This window comes from Salvia hispanica, chromosome 4 (assembly GCF_023119035.1).
Source record: "Salvia hispanica cultivar TCC Black 2014 chromosome 4, UniMelb_Shisp_WGS_1.0, whole genome shotgun sequence".
Classification (NCBI taxonomy): domain Eukaryota; kingdom Viridiplantae; phylum Streptophyta; class Magnoliopsida; order Lamiales; family Lamiaceae; genus Salvia; species Salvia hispanica.
Genome location: NC_062968.1, coordinates 41,933,383 through 41,951,922, shown reverse-complemented (window position 1 = coordinate 41,951,922; position 18,540 = coordinate 41,933,383). Strand labels below are relative to the sequence as shown.

General features: G+C 36.4%; 5 protein-coding genes across 7 annotated transcripts; 4 read left to right on the top strand and 1 right to left on the bottom strand.

The window, feature by feature from the left end:
- Window positions 1-161: 161 nt before the first annotated feature.
- LOC125221100 (zinc finger MYM-type protein 1-like) lies at window positions 162-1,058 on the top strand. The gene has a single exon (XM_048123228.1). The coding sequence runs from the start codon at window positions 162-164 to the stop codon at window positions 1,056-1,058; it is 897 nt and encodes a 298-aa protein (XP_047979185.1).
- Window positions 1,059-3,992: 2,934 nt separating this feature from the next.
- Window positions 3,993-7,145, top strand: LOC125219643 (adenine DNA glycosylase). 3 transcript variants are annotated; one of them, XR_007176173.1, is made up of 7 exons: window positions 3,993-4,399; window positions 4,472-4,531; window positions 5,400-5,519; window positions 5,581-5,678; window positions 5,864-6,384; window positions 6,500-6,589; window positions 6,756-7,145. XR_007176173.1 is itself a non-coding variant. In XM_048121673.1 (7 exons), exons 1-7 carry the CDS (start codon window positions 4,061-4,063, stop codon window positions 6,861-6,863), a joined length of 1,344 nt encoding a protein of 447 aa, XP_047977630.1. In that variant the 5' UTR covers window positions 3,993-4,060; the 3' UTR covers window positions 6,864-7,145. The 3 variants fall into 3 exon arrangements, 2 of the variants coding, with proteins under 2 accessions (XP_047977630.1, XP_047977629.1); XM_048121673.1 differs by having other exon boundaries at window positions 6,492-6,589; XM_048121672.1 differs by having other exon boundaries at window positions 6,489-6,589.
- A 1,234-nt stretch (window positions 7,146-8,379) lies between these two features.
- On the top strand, window positions 8,380-9,632 carry LOC125221559. The gene is made up of 5 exons (XM_048123689.1): window positions 8,380-8,629; window positions 8,703-8,772; window positions 8,842-9,056; window positions 9,126-9,198; window positions 9,277-9,632. The coding sequence occupies exons 1-5, from the start codon at window positions 8,540-8,542 to the stop codon at window positions 9,432-9,434; spliced, it is 606 nt and encodes a 201-aa protein (XP_047979646.1). The 5' UTR covers window positions 8,380-8,539; the 3' UTR covers window positions 9,435-9,632.
- A 190-nt stretch (window positions 9,633-9,822) lies between these two features.
- LOC125221560 lies at window positions 9,823-13,132 on the bottom strand. Its single transcript, XM_048123690.1, has 6 exons — window positions 12,991-13,132; window positions 12,846-12,880; window positions 11,372-11,560; window positions 10,707-10,757; window positions 10,411-10,475; window positions 9,823-10,248 (listed from the first exon to the last, which is right to left on the bottom strand). The coding sequence occupies exons 1-6, from the start codon at window positions 13,056-13,058 to the stop codon at window positions 10,153-10,155; spliced, it is 504 nt and encodes a 167-aa protein (XP_047979647.1). The 5' UTR covers window positions 13,059-13,132; the 3' UTR covers window positions 9,823-10,152.
- On the top strand, window positions 13,099-18,464 carry LOC125221558. Its single transcript, XM_048123688.1, has 7 exons — window positions 13,099-13,234; window positions 13,392-13,507; window positions 13,583-13,681; window positions 14,587-14,812; window positions 15,827-15,918; window positions 17,036-17,143; window positions 18,041-18,464. The coding sequence occupies exons 1-7, from the start codon at window positions 13,168-13,170 to the stop codon at window positions 18,200-18,202; spliced, it is 870 nt and encodes a 289-aa protein (XP_047979645.1). The 5' UTR covers window positions 13,099-13,167; the 3' UTR covers window positions 18,203-18,464.
- The last annotated feature ends 76 nt before the right edge of the window (window positions 18,465-18,540 follow it).

The following is an 18,540-nucleotide window of genomic DNA, read 5'->3' as shown; positions in this document are numbered from 1 at the left end:
AAGTAAGGTCAGTTTTTCCTTTTCTTTTGTCATAGTTTACACAATCACAATGTGTTAGATACTTTATTCATAACTTTTATTTACATATATAGTATTTTGTGATTTATTGAACTATTTTTCTAAACCCTCTAATACAGAAGATGGAACGTTACTTTAAAAAAATGCAAAGGGGTGGTTCTTCATCTTCTCCATGTGCTAAAATTGTTGGATCAGTAGAAAATAAGTCTACAATAGAAGTTGAATTGGATTGGAATGATATTGATGCTAATCCAGGAAAACGAAAGCCAATAGAGGCTTTTGATGTTGCTATTCGGGATAGAGTACGGAGAGAATATTTGGTTAAAGGTCCTTGCCAACCAATTGGGAATACATATCTGAAAAAGCATATGGTATTCAAGAAAGAAGTTTTCAAGATGTTTATAAAATTTCCATGGTTAGAGTATAGTGCATCAAAATATGCAGCCTTTTGCTTTTGGTGCTATCTTTTCAAGCAATCAGATAAAGGAGGTCGATATGCAGAAGATGCTTTTACAAAGACAAGTTTTAACAATTGGAAAAATGCACTAGAAAAATTCAATCAACATGTTGGGGCCGCAAATAGTTGTCACAATAATGCTCGAATTCAATTTGAAGCTTTTCAAGATCAAAGGCACAGTGTGGCAAATGTATTTCGATCAAATACTCGTAAGGCGAAAGTTGCATATCGTGTTCGATTGACTGCTTCATTGGATGTGACGCGTTTTCTTTTAAAATGGGGATTGCCTTTTCGTGGACACGATGAATCAAGTAGTTCTTCAAATCTAGGTAATTTTCTTGAGTTGCTTAAATGGTATAGTCAACATAATGATGATGTTTCCGAAGTGTTGGGTACAAATGCTCCTACTAATAATCAGATGACTTCTCCACAAATTCAAAAGGAATTAGCAAATGCTTGTGCTTCAGAAGTCACACTTGCCATAGTCAAAGATATTGGGGATAGAGTTTTCACTATCGTGGTTGATGAGACTCGAGATGTTTCATTGAAGGAACAAATGGGTTGTTTTAAGATACGTGAATAGTGAAGGATATGTGATTGAGCGATTTCTTAACATTGTACATGTAACTGACACTTGTTCTCGTTCTTTGAAAAATGCTATTGATGATTTATTATCGAAGCATAATTTATCTCTATCCAGAGTGAGAGGTCAATGATACGATGAAGCTTCAATTATGCGTTTGTGAGTTCAATGGATTTAAATCCCTAATATTACAAGAAAATCCTTATGTCTATGTACATTCACTGTTTCTCTCACCAACTCCAATTAATAATTGTTGTTATTACTATGGGTATTAGAGTTGTGAAGGTTCTTTTAACTATATTTCTATGATTGTGAATATGGTTGGGGCATCTTGTTAAAGAAAGGATCAACTTAGGAAGTTGCAACATGAAAAATTAGTTGCACAAGTTAATGATGAAGAAGTGACTAATGGAAGGGTCAAAATCAAGAAACTAGTTTGGTAAGACCAGGAGCCACTCGTTGGGGCTCACATTACTCTACGTTGCTTCGTTTATGCTTTACGTAGCCCGTGGTTGAGGAAGGGTTGGAAAATATTAGAGATGATGGCACTACCCTTGATAATAAAAGTACTACTGAAGGCTTGATCGAAAGAATGGATAATTATGAATTTGTTTTTACTTTGCACTTGATGAAACACTTACTAGGAACTACAAATGAGTTCTCTCTTGCCCTACAACGGAAAGATCAAAACATTGTACAAGCTATATCATTGATCCAAAGTGTGAAACATTAATTGCAAAATTTTTAGAGAGGATGGATGTGAAGCCATATTAGACCAAACAAATAGATTTTGTGAGTTGCACAATATTTCACAAGTTAATATGGAGGACATCATACCACGCCCTGGTCGGAAAAAGCATGGAGCGGAGTTGATCACAAACTTACATCATTATCGTGTAGAGATTTTTTATTAGGTAATCTAATATTTTTATTCATATTTTTATCGATATATTTACTTGTCATTAACTTATTGTGGACACAATATTAAGGTTGTTGATTTAATTATACAAGAGATGAATAATCGGTTTTCTGAAGCTAGCACCGACTTGCTAAAATGCATAGCGTGTCATGATCCAAGAAATTCTTTCTCCGAATTCAATGAGCATTAAGTCATTCATCTTGCTACTTTATATCCCAAGGACTTCTATTCGAGTGAATGTTTACCTCTTCCACATCAAGTTAGTAATTTTATTGCTAATGTGCGTTGTGGTCCTCAATTTGTTGCTCTTAATGATTTGGGAAGTTTTGCTACGAAAATGGTCAAAACTAATAAGCATTTAGTTTTTCCATCGGTCTATCGAATTATTAAGTTTGTCTTGGAAGAGAGAGCATTTCTGCAATGAAGACTATCAAGACTGATTTATGAAATCGAATGGAAGACGAGTGGATGAATGACAGTCTAGTTGTGTATATTGAGAAGGATATTATTTCAATGATTGATAACGAGCCAATCCTGCATCGTTTTCAATCGATGAGAACACGTAGAATTCAGTTGTCATCGCCTTAGCAAACAAAAACAACTAGAACATGAACTGTATTATTCTTTTTGTTAAACTTTGCTGGATTAATTTTATGTATTACATCCTTATATATATATATATAGTGTGTGTGTGTGTTTTTTTTTAATTTTTTAGTGAAGCCCCTGCTAGAATTTATTCCTGCGTCCGCCACTAATTCCACGAGTTTGGAAGTTTTCTTCTTCGCATCTCTCGATTGTTTGCTCACCACTTTTGCTGGTTTGAGTATTTTGGAATTTTTATAAAAAAAAGTCTATGTACTAGTATTAGAAAATGTTACTCCCCCGTCCCACAATAATTGTAACTCTTTTCCATTTCAGTCCGCTCCACAATAATTGTCACATTTCATTTTTACCATAAATGGTAAGTAGGTCCCACGTTCCATTATCTCACTTCACTCACATTTTATTATAAACCAATATAAAAAAGTGGGTCTCACATTCTACTAACTTTTTCAACTGACTTTTCTTTATATTTTTTAAAATTCATACCCATAATAAGAGTGACAATTATTGTGGAATTGAGGGAGTACCACTTTTTGAATTCACCACATTGATAATTATAATTGGATGATATGGAGTATAGATAGATTTTTGTAATACTAAATTTTTAAGGCAAAACACATTCTTAGGTCCTTGTACTTTAATCAAAATGTTCATTAAGTCCTCGTACAATTTTTTCGTTTTAATAGGTCCTTATACCTTTCTCATAAATTTCATCACATCCTCGTACAATTTTTTCATTTTAGTAGGTCCTTATACTTTGATTATAACTTTTATTAGGTTCTTATACAATTTTTTATTTTAAGATATTCTTTTACTTTTATCTTAAATAATAAATTATATTTAATTAAATTTAATGAACCTTTTAATTTTATTATTTAACTTATCTTATGATTATAAATATTCAGGAGAACATATCTTTTAATATAAATATAAATAATCAATTGAAAATTAGGATAGTTATTCTGAAAAAAACTTCGATTTTAATCTTCAATCATCACGGTTAATCTTTTTATTATTCTCTACAACTTATTGAGATTATTAGATAACAAGATGATATTATCTTTATAGACTATGCTAAGTTAAATAATGGAATATTAAAAAGTTCATTAAGTTTAAATAAATTTAGATTATTATCCAAAATAAATGTAAAAAAGTCCCTAAAATAAAAGATTGTACAAGAACCTAATGAAAATTATGATAAAAGTATAAAGACCTACTAAAATGAAAAATTGTACGAGGACCTGATAAAAATATTGTGAAAAATATAAGGACCTATTAAAACGAAAAAATTGTACAAGGACTTAATGAATATTTTGACTAAAGTATAAGGACCTAAGAATATATTTTGCCAATTTTTAATTTATAAAGTAGATGAAGAGACAGCTGAAATAGAAATATGCTTACCTCAAACTTGAAAATCAACTATTTAGCGGGAGAATTACATTCACCACTCCTCCCCACCCCACACCACTTGCCGGCGATGAAGAGATGTCGGCAGCCCAAATCCGTACAAAATGAGACGGTCGATGTTGCTGCTGACATAGAAGATATTGGTATTGGTTTCAGCGGAAAAGAAATTCAAGAAATTAGGGCTTCTCTGCTCCAATGGTACGACGAGAACCGAAGGGATTTGCCATGGAGAAGAATCAGCAGCACTGGAAATGAAGTCGGCATTGAGCAGAGAGAACGGAGAGCCTACGCTGTGTGGGTATCCGAGGTGATGCTTCAGCAAACTAAGGTTCAGACGGTAATCGGCTACTTCAATCGATGGATGGAGAAATGGCCTACAATCCATCATCTTGCTCAGGCGACTATTGAGGTCGGTCTGGTTTATCCACCTGATTTTTTTATGCTTCGATTAGTTTTTTGAATTTTAAAATGTGTGGAGCAGGAGGTGAATGAGATGTGGGCGGGTTTGGGCTACTATAGGCGCGCTCGGTTTTTGCTCGAGGTAAGTGTGTACTCCCTCCATTGCATAGTAGTGGAGGCATTTCTTTCTGGCATGGAGATTAAGAAAAATTGTGTTATAATGTGAGTTAAGTAAAGAAAGAATAAAGTAGAAAAGGAAAATTGTAAAGAGTAAAGTAAGTGAGAAGAAATGTGTTGACTTTTACTAAATGGAAATGACTCCATACTACTATGGAACGGAGGGAGTATAATGTTCACAATAATTATTGCTTTTTATGTCTCTCGATTCGGTCTAGAAAATGAAAATGAAGAGGTTTTCATATCTGAAGTGTTACACTATAGCCCAAGAGTGGGTCAGATTGAAGACAACGTGCTTTGGTTTAGAGTCAGTCATTTAGTTAGTTTAATAGATAGTGGATTAGTGATTAATCAGTTGGTTAGCGTTGGTATCTTTGAATAGTTGTAAGCCTTCTGTGGCGTTTAATGAAGGAAGAATAAAAAAGCATATTTCTCTTTCCTTTAGTTTATCAAGTTCTTCTTAAATTTCCATACGTTTAGTTATTTTGTTGGAGTTAGAATCCACTCGAAGGATTCAAGTTCATAACATGAAGATTTTGCATTAAGAAAAAATATGGTCTTTGCTCCATCAAAGAGCTTCGTAGGTCCTTGTTCACTCCCATCAACGTGCGAGTACAGCGATGTCTGTACCTATTCGATTGCCGTACGATGTTTGTGGCATATTTTTGCTGGGAATGGAGATTATCTTCTTTCTCAAATCTATTTCAATCATGTTTCACCTTACTTTGTAGACTGAAGTAGAAGCTTCTTTCAATTTAGAGATACGGGTTTTGCTTGTCCTTTATCATGCTGGTGTAATGGGATTCTTATATGCAACGGCCTTACTGTTGTAGGGAGCTCAAATGATTGTTGAAAGTGGTGGTGAGTTCCCAAATACAGCGTCGTCCCTTCAGATGGTCAGAGGGATCGGAAATTACACTGCAGGAGCAATTGCATCTATTGCCTTTGAGGAGGTTAGTATTGTACCATTTCCTTTTATCCCATGATGAGCTTGTCGTGATAGTGCTTATTCAGGCAGTGCCAGTGGTTGATGGAAATGTTGTTAGAGTAATTACCAGATTGAAGGCCATATCAGCCAATCCAAAAGACTCAAAGACAGTCAAGGATATATGGTAAGATTGAAGATGATAATCACTAGAATTGCTATCCTCTTTCTCTACCCAAACACACAACATTTATCATTTATAGCAAAATTGATTGTTGGAGAAAATTACAGGACCATTAGGTTTAGAAGTGTGTTTGTATCTCTGTATGCCATTTTCAATAATTTTGATCTACTGCACTTCAAACTGCTCAGGGAACTGGCGAGGAAGTTAGTTGATCCGTTGAGGCCTGGGGATTTCAACCAGGCTGTCATGGAACTTGGTGCAACGATATGCAGTCCAACATCTCCAAGCTGCTCCAAATGTCCTATATCGCTTCAGTGCCAAGCGCTATCTCTCTCTATGAGCCAAGAATCAATTAAAGTGACAGATTATCCAACCAAGGTTCCAAAGGCCAAACAAAGACATGATTTCTCAGCTGTCAGTGTTGTGGAGATAGTTGAGGAGGGATCCGACAGCAAATATCTTTTAGTGAAGAGACCAGAGGAGGGGTTGCTGGCTGGACTGTGGGAATTCCCATCAGTGCTATTAGAGGGAGAAGCTGGTTTAACCTCACGGAGAAAGGCGATTGACAGTTTTTTGATAAAATCATTTGGTTTAGACATGAGAAAGTCCTGCAAAGTAGTTTTAAGAGAAGAAGTTGGGGTGTATGTCCATATATTCTCGCACATTCGTCTCAAGATGTACATAGAGTTGCTGACTTTGCGCATCACAGGTTTATTTCTTCCCTTACTAACTCCATACCAGGATATATAAGATATTGACCAAAAGTAGTTCCTCCTCTCTTGCCAAACTGATGGGTATACTTTATCTGATCAGAAGGTATGCAGGAAAAGCAAGAAGAAGCCACAACTATTAAATGGAAATACGTTGATGAAAAGGCACTTTCAACTTTGGGGCTGACATCTGGTGTAAGAAAGGTAATGCTGTGTTCAATCAACTTTTAAATATAGGTAGTTGAAACCAAAATGAAAAGATGAAATATGTTTCTATTTTGCTCTTTTCAGCTATTGTTGGTCTCTAAATCTTGAGTCTTGGTGGAATTTGTAGAATTCACTGATTTTCTGCTAATATTTTGTGATGCAGGCTTACACCATGATCCAGAAATTCAAGCAGGGTTCATCTATCCCTGCAACTGCAAGAAAGAGAAGAGACAAAAGGTCATCAACCAAAGCTCCTAGCAGTATACTGTGAATTCATGACTTTTTGTCCAAAGCAGGAACCCATACCATCTTTTTGGAGGAAGATGTAAAATGTAGGTAACATTAGTCACAGGTCAGATTCAAAGTTTGAACTTGAACTTTAGTTTCTCGACAGGAGATTAGCATAGCTGCCTGTCTCATAGCTAGTAGGTATCCAGCCTGAAGAGTTATAATGTGGAGTATAAGATTTTGTAGTTTTGCTACCAGTTTGTCTGCCTGTCTCTCAACGACTGGAGATTAGCTTTATCGTCATATGTTAGCACTATTTATTACTCTCACCGTCCCTTAAATTTTGTCACATTTTAACTGGCCACGAGTTTTAAGATGTACTCCCTCCGTCCCAGATTAAGAGTCACTTTTTGCCATAAAAATCCGTCCCAGTTTAAGAGTCACTTTTAGAATTTTCCATATTTGGTCATACAATTTTACCCCATTCTTCATCAAAATTACATCAAAATGCCATTATCTAAATTAAAATAAACCAACACAAAAATCAAAAGTCAAAAAGGACTCACCTTCAACCAACTCTATCATCTCATTTCATTTATTACACACTCTACCATCTCACTTCATTTATTACACACTCTACCATCTCACTTCATTTATTACACACTCCACCATCTCACTTCATTTATTACACACTTCAACTCTTTCTTAAAACCCGAGCCATAACAATAAGTGACACCAAATGTGGGACGGTGGGAGTAATAGAAAGTGAGTTGCAAAAGTTAGAGAAATGTGGGTCATACTTTTAAATATTAGTTTTATAATAAAATGTGACTGAGAATGAGTTAGTGGAATGTGGGGTCCACTGACAAATTTTATGGGATGAACCGAAATGGAAATATGTGACAAATTTTCAGGGACAGGGGAGTATATGCTTCATGTATATGTTGGATCTGTGTAACTCTGTTAGAAATGCGCCACTCACCCCCGGCAAGATTTAAGATATTTAACACGATATGAGATATTTAAACATTTATATAGATGAGATAATCATCACCACGAAATTGATGTGGGACAATATTTAAGATTTTTAACACGCTCCCACACGTGTGGGCCACAAGGGTAGGCAACATAAGAGATAAAATAAAATCCATCATCGTTTTGGACCCGCTCTAATACTATGAGAAATGAGTCACTCACCCTTTAAGCCTCATAAAGAGTAGGGTTATTCACTCTTATATAGATGAGATACGATCATACCAAGTCAAAAAGGTGGGACAAGATTTAAGATATTTAACAAACTCTGTTATTAAAAGTAATCGTATTTAGATCAAATTATTTTGACCTCGTTGCTTGTTACCAGTTTGTTCTTCACAAATTGTTTCTATCAGTGCATATATTTACTAGTTTGAATCAAGAGAACTGAATGGGCCTTTGTAACCAACTCTGACAGCCCAATATGATGTTTACGTGGCCCATTCAGGGCCCCAATCCCTCTTATCACAAGTGTCTGCAGAAAAGAAATAGGGACAATAATTTTTTTGGATGTGTTGAAAGAGAAAATCAGTGGCACGCATGCACTTAACCAATAATATGTGGATGATAGAGCTGCAGGCTTCATCTTCCTCCATGTTTCTACATTCTCAAAGTTTTACACCAAAACAAAAATTAGTTGAAAATTAAACCAGAGAGTAGCAAAATATAAAAACCAATACAAGAAACATGGCTGCAACAGGAGGATCCGTTGCTTCTTTCAGATGCCCTTCTTCTTATTTGTGCCAAAAAAGCAGAGCTACATCATCTTCATCACTGGTATCAGTTCAAGATTTTCCCTATTGCATGCAAACATCTTCGGTGATTAATTTTCTTGGCTTAACTTGTGCAGGTTGTGAGTGTAATCTGCCGACGAAGAAACACGTGCTGTTTAGCAGTTCAAGAGCCATCTACATCTACAGGTAAGCAAGCTCATCCACAGATACAAAAATAGAGTTCTTGTCTTACATATATGGTGATTGTTAAATCAGTTGCTGCTGCTGCTGCTGAGACAAAGAAGGAGAAAGAGGCAGTGGAAGATGCGACTGCGGAGCCAGAGCCAAAGCCAAAGCCTAAGCGCGCAGAAAAAGCACCGGCAAAGCCTCTTCCTGAGATGATGGAGGAGGATGTGATCCCTTCACTCAAAACAACTCTTGCAGCCCAGCAAGACATCTCCGAGCTCGAGCTTTCCTTCAATGATAACAAGGTAGGGGAAAAAGTGGTTCCTCCCTGCATTTGTAAATTGCTGATTCTTCATTTTGATCTGTTTTTGCAGTTGGAAGGCTCTTTTGTGAAGAAGGAGATACCTTATTCATTCTGGGCATTTTTCCCAGATGGAACTCTCAATGGTATGTGAATGAAATTCCAGAAAATAAAATAATATATATGCTGATTGGGTTTGTGATAAGCATTATTATCAACTATAGGGCCAAAGGGTTTCTCCATATCCTCATATGGTAGAGGAGTTAGCACTGTAGAGCCATTTCTGGTTGATGAGAAGAAGCCTACATCAAAACATGTTGTTTTTTGGGTTGAGAAGCGTTTAGCTGCTCAAGGCATTATCCCTGTTTGGCAAGAGTGGTGATACATCATTTTTTTTTAATGTAAATCAAATTTCTTACTTCCATTTGTCAATTTTCTCACACCGCTTTTCTGTTATTAAGCACTGGATCCAGAATACTAAGAAATAGGCTTAAAGGGTGACAAAATTTGTAATGTTATCTTGATTGCAAAAGCTACCTGACATGTCCTAGATCCAGAATACTAAGAAATATTCATTCCACCTCTATCAATAGAAATATACTACTATCATTCTAAAAGGACACATTGATAGAGCTGCAAAGTCGAGCTCTGTCTCTTTAGCAGTAGACACAATGACAAACAGTCCGAGACTAAAACACATTTATCTGTCGGATTATAAACGCATGGACAGCAATGCACATCTGCCACCATTCATTTTTCGCCCCAAATCATAGGAAAATAATTATATTCAAACCTAAGGGTCCCTTCCCAAGGAAGATGAAAATCGTTTAATCAAATGTTAGATCAGAACAAGTGCTACTGAACAAGACAAGATCTGATTGTCTTACAAGGTGAAACGTGGACTTCAACAGAAGTATAGCATCCTATGATACACAAGCAGGTAACAACACTGAATCATCTTCGACATTGGTGCCAGGCGGATAGATTACATTGGAAGGGGCAGCATGGCATAAAGCACATACATCAAATCCTAGTCATACAGCTCAAGGATCAAATCCACCAAATGCAAAGTTAATCGCATATAGGTGGTGAGCAACAGATTAGGAGAAGGGACTTGCATTATCCATAGCCTGTCGGAGTTCATTTAAGAAATCTCCCTGCAACCCAGTAGAGACCCCACCAGTAGGCTGGATCAGCTGAATGCATGAACCAAAACTTAATATCAGGGAGATATAACAAATGGCAAACTTTTGTAGACTTCTTTGCATAATTTTACATGTTTGTTTTAACCAATTTACTTATATTTCCAGTTTCTTGGCATTTTAATATTAGGAATTGCATGAAAAAATCAACTATACCAGGTGTGGAAGAATTGAGTGACCCCATGGCGCAGCATTCTTCCTTGCATACACAACTGGCCTCTCTGAAAAACACAAGAACACCATCAACACAAATCATTTTGTCATCTTACATAGAGAGATCCAAGTTTCGTGCATTATAAGACTGACATCTTACTTTTCTAACAATGGTGTGACTGATTCAAGATGCATTTTACAATCGTAAGACATATTTATTCAATGAGAAGATGGGTATACAGTGAAAGCCCTTTAAAACAAGTTACAAAGTCAAGCAATACCAATATTGTTATACTCACCAGATGAATCTTCTGGCAAACTGCTATGTGCATTCATGGCAGCTGTCCAACCTTCAAAACATAATACAGCACTGTAATGCATTAACTCAGAAAATTCTCTAAACTTCTAGGCAATATTGCACCTAATAACCCAAAGAAAAGAAACAAAAATCAAATAAAAGTATTTTACAACTTTATACTCCTAACACAGCAGCAATTCATAAACACAAATGATAGAGCAAACCACATCAATCAATGACATTGTGAATCTGTGATCAACCCTATTTACAGGTAGCAGTTTTAGTATTAGGTTACCATACATAGGCTCAGGTTTGTTTTCTATTATTTACTTCTCAGACTGCAAAAGAAAGGGTTTATATGAGAACCCAAATAATATGTGAGCTAGACTGGTACTGTAGTAAATACATTCATGATTCAGCACATGAAGCTGCTATCAAAACTTTGAAGTCATCAATGCTCATTTCTCATATATATCATCTTTTTTTATATCAGAAAAGAGCCCAAGTTCTCACAAGATTAGAAGACTAACTCTGTGCATCCATTGCATCAATCTTAAGCTTTACCATGGAAGCGCATTAGTTTCTCTCTAAATCTACATAAGTGATCATAAAGAAACACTAAACCAGTATATCAACTCCAAAAGAAAGGCAAATCATGAAACATACGGCTGTTCAGCAGCTGAGAAGCTTCACTGTTACAACATCCTTGTAAAGGAATTAACTTTGCACGAAGATTTTCATTGGCACGAACATTGTAGCCTAAATCCCCATGATCTGTGAGACCACCACCTTTGGTTGCACCAACTGGGTTCCTATCTACATCATTCGCATAGATGTTTGCCCGTTCTAGTCGATCTGCATTATTCACACAAAAACAAGAGAACAGAGCCAGGGTCATTAAAAGGGTTCATCTACAAGATAATTGTTCATTATGGAATAATTGGGAGAGTATGATCAGCTTAACTACGAGATAAAGCTTCTATTCATATCAATTGTAACCTAATGATGATTTGACAAATTCACAATTTAGATTTTTTTTTTGTATTTGCAAAATTGAGGGAAGCCAAAGTTTTTTTAACTGACCACGTTCAGGTTCAGCCCAAGAATGCTGAAGCTGTGGAAGAAGAAAGATTGTTCTATGCCATTTTGGGATTTTCACAAATACTCCCTCCGTTCCATAGTAATAGAGTCATTTTGCCATTTTGGTACGTTCCATAGTAATAGAGTCATTTCCCTTTTTAGTAAAAGTCAACACATTTTCCACACCTACTTTACTCTCTTTCTTTATTCTCTCTTCATCTCTCTACCTTTTTCATTTTCCATTTTACTCTCCCTTTTCTTAACCCACCTAACACAATTTTTCTTAATCTACATGGCGAAAAGAAACGTCTCCATTACTATGGAACGTAGGGAGTACAAAAATTTCAGGTTAGCATGGGGTCTAGTGAGATACTCCCTCCGTCGCACCATAAGCGGTCACAAGGGTGGATCCAAAAATTCAATTCAGCAGGGGCAAAAATATTTATATGAATGAAATTTTAGAAGTTTGCGATGGGGCATTTATAAAGGACGTTATTTTTTAAAAAAAAATGATTACCAACTTAGTATAAATGGAAAACATTGAGGGGCAATTGCCCCTTACACTCCCTTAGTAAATCCGCCCTCTGCGATCACTTTCCTTTTTGGGATGTCTCCCTGTGAGTCATTTCCCTTTTAAGCAAAAAATCATATCTCTTACTTTATTTTCCCACCTACTTTATTCTTTTTCACTTCTCTACTTCTCCTTCTCTCTCTCTCCACTTTAGCTCTTTAAATATCAATTCCTTAAATCCGGTGCCCAAAAAAAGTGGCTTGCTTATGGCTGGAGCAAGACGGAGGGAGTACGTCATCAAGAGCCTCCCGTAAAACAATTTGTCAACCAGCACACGTGGCAAAAACACACACAGACAGGAAGAGATATCTCTCTCACACTCTGTGTGTCCAAAGGTTCCACATTTTCATTAAGATGTACTTAGTAGGCAATGCTATAACTTTGAAAAGTAATCCACAAGTGAAGTCGATAGGAGACTAAATTGGAATCACAACTTGAGAAGCTATCAAGTAAACCTAATTTTTGCAGTTTGAATTTGAATGAAATTACCTCCACCAGATTTACGCCTGCCAAGTGATCGGTTCCTGCATCCATCAATCAACCCCAATTTCTCACAAATCCTATTTTTAAACCCAGTTGGTAGCACAGGAATAATTGGCAAGAACAAAATGTAAATATATATATAAAAAAATACCGTTGATTCGGTGGAGCGTATCGCTTGACGGTGGCAGCTGGAGCATCTGAACTAGGGTTTTCCAGCATTGTCAATTGATTTTATACTTCACGCCACCACCGCCGCCGCCTCCACCAACGAAACCACCGCGGCGGTAGCTGAACTCTAAGTTGATTATTCTAAAAATTTGACTCTAGAATGCAGATCGATCCACAAGAAATCGTTCCGACAAATTTATTTGCGGTTTCGAGAGAGAACAAATTTGGTACGTTAATTCATTTGTTATTTTCAGCCACGCGCCTCTTCGGAGCGTGTTTACCACGATTTAATTTTCCTAGATGCCCCTCAAGTTTTATTTAATTAATTATTTGGCATTCAAATTGAGTGTTCAATTGATGTTGTCATGTTGATTTGGGTATCAGAGGCAGCCTGTAACCAAATAATGGCGGGAGACGGTGAGGAGAAACAGCTACGAAACCATCGCCCTTCTTTGAAAACTCCTCCTTCCTTCAGTAATTACACAAATTGGAAAAGCAAGGTAATGTAATGTATAGCAGCGATTTCAATTTTGAATTAGACTTTTTGGTTATGGTTAATGGTGATGATGTTGTAGCTCCGGGAGAATTGCTTCAGAAGGGTTCGGGAGGATCGATCCCGGTTGCTCTGGAAATTGAGACTACCCGATGTTAAGACCCAATCTTCCAACAATAAGGTTTTCTCTCTCTCCATCGGAAATTGTTGTTAAAGGAAACTTGAATAGTTTTCACCTCTTCTATCTTTTTCATAAGTGTAATGTCAGTGTGCGTATATGTAGTTCAAGCTGAGTAAATCACTAGAGGTGATGATGAAGGATTAATGTATCTAGATGAGGATTTTTTTTGTATTAGAAAATATTAGATGAACGTTTGAGCTTACTGATGCTGCTAAGTTAACAAAAATAAGTCTCAAGGACACACTGACTCATGGTGTTGTTTCATCATAAAAGGCACGACTTAGTATGTCAATGGCAGGAAAACATAATGTGCAGGCACTTCAATCCCGATTAGGATCAAAGTTTTTGTATTTGTGGAAGTATTTTTTTCTAGTTAAACCGACTGTTACTCGTGGTGAACCAGTTGAAGGGTGAAAGGAGTGAAGGTGGGAGAACTTAGTAGTGATCAAAGAATTAAAGGAGGTGACGTGAAAGAATAATGTGCAGCTACTTATGCTGACATATTATTAAGAATTCACGGTGCACCTGCCTTTCGCTCCATATCAGTGAGCCTCTAAAAACTCATTGTCATAGATGCTACTAGGCTCGCTCACAATGTGGCAGATTGTGAGAAGTCAAGCACATAAAGAGCAGGCAGCGTCTTTGTTGTTTTGGTCAGTGTTTTGCTTAAGAACTTTGTCAACTTGGAGCTGATAAATGTACAATAAGAGATATTGGGACAAAGTTAAAGAATGGTGAAGGGGGGTGGGAGGGGACATGAGAATTTCCGCTTTGATGAGAAGTCATGTGGTGGAATCTTGTTCTCAAAGTCAGGCCACCAGATTTTTTAGTGATTTCATTCTTTTCCAGTGTTTTCATTTTTCTCTTCTGCATTCAGTTAGTCACTATTATGATTTTGGATGCAGGATCTTATCAATTCAAGCCTTCAAGGCATAGTGTCTGATGAACTAAGAAAAATTAAGGGATCATCACTTGATGAAAGTTCAGCTCCAACATGTTGTAGTGCTACTGATGACATGATATGGGAATATGATGGTCTTCAGACAGCTTATGCAGGCGACTGCGAAGAGATTCTGTTAGAAATGCAAAGAATATTCTATGAGGATCTTGGGCAAGGAGAAATTAGAAAAGGTCTAATACCTTCGCTCCTTTCGTGATTATGAATGCATTATTTGTGTTAGTTTGATCATATTATGGGTTTGTGATGTTTCGCCAAAAGAATATCTGTGTGTTTGTTTGTTGTGTGTGTGTGTAGGGAGTGGATCAGATAAAAAGTTTTATTGTGAGAACTCTTGGCCTGAACCCTATACAGTAACTGCACTGAATTCAACATTCAGCAATATAACAAATTGCTGAGTATAGAGCAGTTGCGTAAATTGCTACTGTATATAAATTAAATGTAAGGGCTTCTCACAATGCAATTAGTGTTATCAAAATTCCACATGGGCCGCAAACAGGTCTCCACTGGAATTTCCCCGATGTGGCTGGGGTGAGCAAGATCCCAGGGAGAGGGCTGGCGACCTAGGGCGACTTTTTTTTAAAATAAAAAAGTGACTTCTCCGACATTCTTTCTAGGTGGCCTTTTGTTTTCTGCCGTAGGTGACTTTATATCTCTTATTTTGGGTTTAAAACTTGATTTGAAAGTGCAATCTGTAATTTTTAAGTTTTAATTTATGCATCATATTGTGTTTTAATTTATAGTAATGTTAACTAGGGATAGATATATACATAATTTGGTTGTTACTGCGCCCTGGTGCGGCCTGTGCTCCTAAAAACACTGCTCACAATAAGAAGTTTTAATAGTTTGTTACAATTTAGACGATTTGATCAAAATGAAAGGATGTATAAGTAAGTTTTTCTCTTTCTTCATATTTCTTTCTATTTTAATGCTAAATTAAAGTGAAGTATTACCAAAATGACTGATTGTCTCTTCAGTCGGATAGGTTAGATATTGAGACTTGAAAATCTCTTAATTTTGACCAAGTTTATATTTTAACATTAAATCAGTATGCATAACATTAGAGTGCGTCTATATCAGTAATTAACATGATAAAAATTAATCTCAAAATGGGTGCATATTAAGCAATCTATGTGGAAATATTGACTCCTCTTATGGGCCTTATATTGAATTTTGGATCTCTGCAGAGCCTGAAAATTTGATCACAACATGGGAGGATGAAGAAGACGAATATTTGGCTCGAGAAGTGTATGATCACATGCAGCTAAATAGTGATCAGGTATGATCCGTATGCAACTAAGTCTCCTACTACTTGCTCAGATGGGATGTTCGTTGCTAATTGTCTCACTCTGTAGAAGGACCTTGTTTAGTTAAACTGACAAACATGCATCATCCTTTTCTCGAACATAAAATGAAGAATTTCTGCAGTATAATTGCTGAGCACCACAGTTGGATGTCCATACAACTTGTTGGAAGAATGCGTGTGACAGTGCTATATTATCTAATTCTGTACCTACGAATTCCATATGAAATCTAGGTAATATCAGAAGGTGTTGGAAAAAGTTGGCTTTGCAGCAATTTTGGATTAACATTCTCCTTTCTAAAGAATATTAGAAAGAAAAATGGGGGGTTGTGCTTTATATATGAAACAGCCATTTTTTAGCCCTTATCAAACGATGGTTGAAATCAGGTTTATAGAAATTATTGTTGAACACTTTGTTTTATCAGTGTTTCCTCTGCTATGTTAAATTGATTAGTGCTCTTCGTAGTGGCAACTTTCCATGGTTGGATCACATTTGGTAGTAGCATAACTGGAGTGTATGTTATGACAGTATGATGTTGTACTGTTACCAAGTTAACCTTAATAGCAACTTTTAAGTTCATGTTAGATGGTTTGCCTTGATACCGATAGAACATATTGAGTTTCATCCAGCCCCTTATCATGATACTCTAGGAATCTGGCTTCTCAACTGCGGAGATGGTCTGATTCTCTACTTTCTTTCTATCCTTGGGTAAGTTAGAGGGCATGCACCTTATGAAATTGATGCCGCTAGTTTGAATCATATCCAGTATCACCCTGCATAAGCACGGAACAAGCTTGATTTCTGTCCCAGGCCCATTTTGCTTCCAGATTTGTTTTTGGTGACCAGTCAAGTGTGTTAGTAGTTTGAAAGTGTGATTAACTGGTTGCAATTAAGTAATTACATGTTACCTATGCTATTGTGGTTGGTAGAACACAATTTTAAATCTCATATCCATGTAATTGCAATTGCACTACTTTTTTGTTGAAGAGTCACGGTTGTGAATTGGCAGGCAGGTTTACAAAGTATTTTTGTTCTACTGTCTCTACCCCAGTGAAGCATGGAATTCCTTAACGATATTGATTTGCCATATAGGTTACACAGGAGGTTTGGTGTCCCATCTGCAAACAAGGGAAGCTACAGGAAAATAGCCATTCTATATATTGCAGTTGTTGCAAATTCGAACTAAAAAGAGACCATGAGGTACCTTTCTCTGTCTCTCTTAATGGTGATCTGAGAGGGAGAATGTGAGTTTAAATAGAGGAGTTAGATAGGAAGCTTACTTGCAAGTAGGGGTGAGCAGAATACCTGAAAACCGAATATCCGATCCGAACCAAACCGAAATTCCGTTTGGATTTTTTCAGTTTAGTTCAGTTAAAATATTTGGCAATTTTGGTTTTCGGTTCGGATATAATAAAAACCAAGAAACCAAATTTCTTTTTAATATCATATATACAGTAGTATAATATATTATAACTAAAAGCAAGCTCTATTTAGGTTGATATCTATTAATAAATGTAATAATATTTTAGATTTTATAAATATTGTAATTGTTTGGATTTGTTTTTTAGTTGATATGATATATATTTTGTGTTAATTATAGAAAAAATTAATTTTGGGTTTTTTAAGGGTTTTTTGGATATATTGTGCACTTTCGATTTTTCGGGTTCGGTTTTGTAGTTTAGATTTTGGATTTTTGGATATTGAATATATTTATTCAATTTCGGTTTTCTGGATAATTCGGTTCCGTTCAGTTTGGGCAAAAAAACGAACCGAAAACTAAATACGCACCCCTACTTGCAAGAGTATTGAGGGGATCAGAAATTAAAGGCTCAGTTAGTTATTTTGCCTAATATACTGCATGCAACTCGGAGGCCCCAACACACCAGAAATTTCACTACAAAACAAATAGAAGGAACAATACATCTCTAAAATAGATAGATGAATGGAAAAGGTTATAAGTACTGATAGCAGGATACATGAAGCAGCTCTTCAAGTTTTTTCTAGAGGGCCTGACAGTTTCAGTTAGAGGGCTTTTACGCTACTTTTGATAGGGCCAACGGTTTCCATTACTAACTGAAGTATATTCCGTGATCTTAGGTTGATCTGAACTTCTTAAAGCTGAGGCTGGGCGAAGCTCACACAGAGCATCTTGTTAAAGGATGCAGACTGAAACCTGAGTTCTGCGTTGAAACCAAGTTTCAACTGACTGCAATATACATCAAGTGTGTAGGCTGCGAGACATTTGATATTGTGCTATAACCGGTTACCTTACAACGAGGCCAGGGAGATGATGTGTAGCCAACTCCGGGTAAAGGAAATCAAAGGTTGCATTTGGTAATTATTGCTTCATGCTGCCATTTTTTGTAATTGCATTCCTGAAAGAATGCTTTAATACAGAAACAGTTTTGTTTTGTATCTTCTGTGAGGATTCTAGTTTCTTGAGGAATGTGTAGAGCATACATACACCATACCAGTCACCTGTATATGTTAAAAATGGCATCTTGTTTCTGATAGTTCAAAATGGTTTCTTGCCTTTTCCTCAGTGCTACTAAGGATTGTGCATTTCCTCCGAATCCACAATTAAGTTTTAGGCTCAT

Bases quoted from the DNA above. Each gene is read 5' to 3' on its own strand.
- LOC125221100 (XM_048123228.1), top strand. From the start codon at position 162: ATGCAAAGGGGTGGTTCTTCATCTTCTCCATGTGCTAAAATTGTTGGA.
- LOC125219643 (XM_048121672.1), top strand. From the start codon at position 4,061: ATGAAGAGATGTCGGCAGCCCAAATCCGTACAAAATGAGACGGTCGAT. The intron at 6,385-6,488 runs GTTTATTTCTTC...TTATCTGATCAG, and splicing joins GCTGACTTTGCGCATCACAG to AAGGTATGCAGGAAAAGCAA. The intron at 6,590-6,755 runs GTAATGCTGTGT...TTTGTGATGCAG, and splicing joins TGACATCTGGTGTAAGAAAG to GCTTACACCATGATCCAGAA.
- LOC125221559 (XM_048123689.1), top strand. From the start codon at position 8,540: ATGGCTGCAACAGGAGGATCCGTTGCTTCTTTCAGATGCCCTTCTTCT. The intron at 8,630-8,702 runs GTATCAGTTCAA...TAACTTGTGCAG, and splicing joins CTACATCATCTTCATCACTG to GTTGTGAGTGTAATCTGCCG. The intron at 9,057-9,125 runs GTAGGGGAAAAA...CTGTTTTTGCAG, and splicing joins TTTCCTTCAATGATAACAAG to TTGGAAGGCTCTTTTGTGAA.
- LOC125221560 (XM_048123690.1), bottom strand. From the start codon at position 13,058: ATGCTGGAAAACCCTAGTTCAGATGCTCCAGCTGCCACCGTCAAGCGA. The intron at 12,881-12,990 runs GTATTTTTTTAT...TGATGGATGCAG, and splicing joins TACGCTCCACCGAATCAACG to GAACCGATCACTTGGCAGGC. The intron at 10,758-11,371 runs GTATGTTTCATG...TATGTTTTGAAG, and splicing joins TTCTCAGCTGCTGAACAGCC to GTTGGACAGCTGCCATGAAT.
- LOC125221558 (XM_048123688.1), top strand. From the start codon at position 13,168: ATGCAGATCGATCCACAAGAAATCGTTCCGACAAATTTATTTGCGGTT. The intron at 13,235-13,391 runs GTACGTTAATTC...TTTGGGTATCAG, and splicing joins TTCGAGAGAGAACAAATTTG to AGGCAGCCTGTAACCAAATA. The intron at 15,919-17,035 runs GTATGATCCGTA...TTTGCCATATAG, and splicing joins TGCAGCTAAATAGTGATCAG to GTTACACAGGAGGTTTGGTG.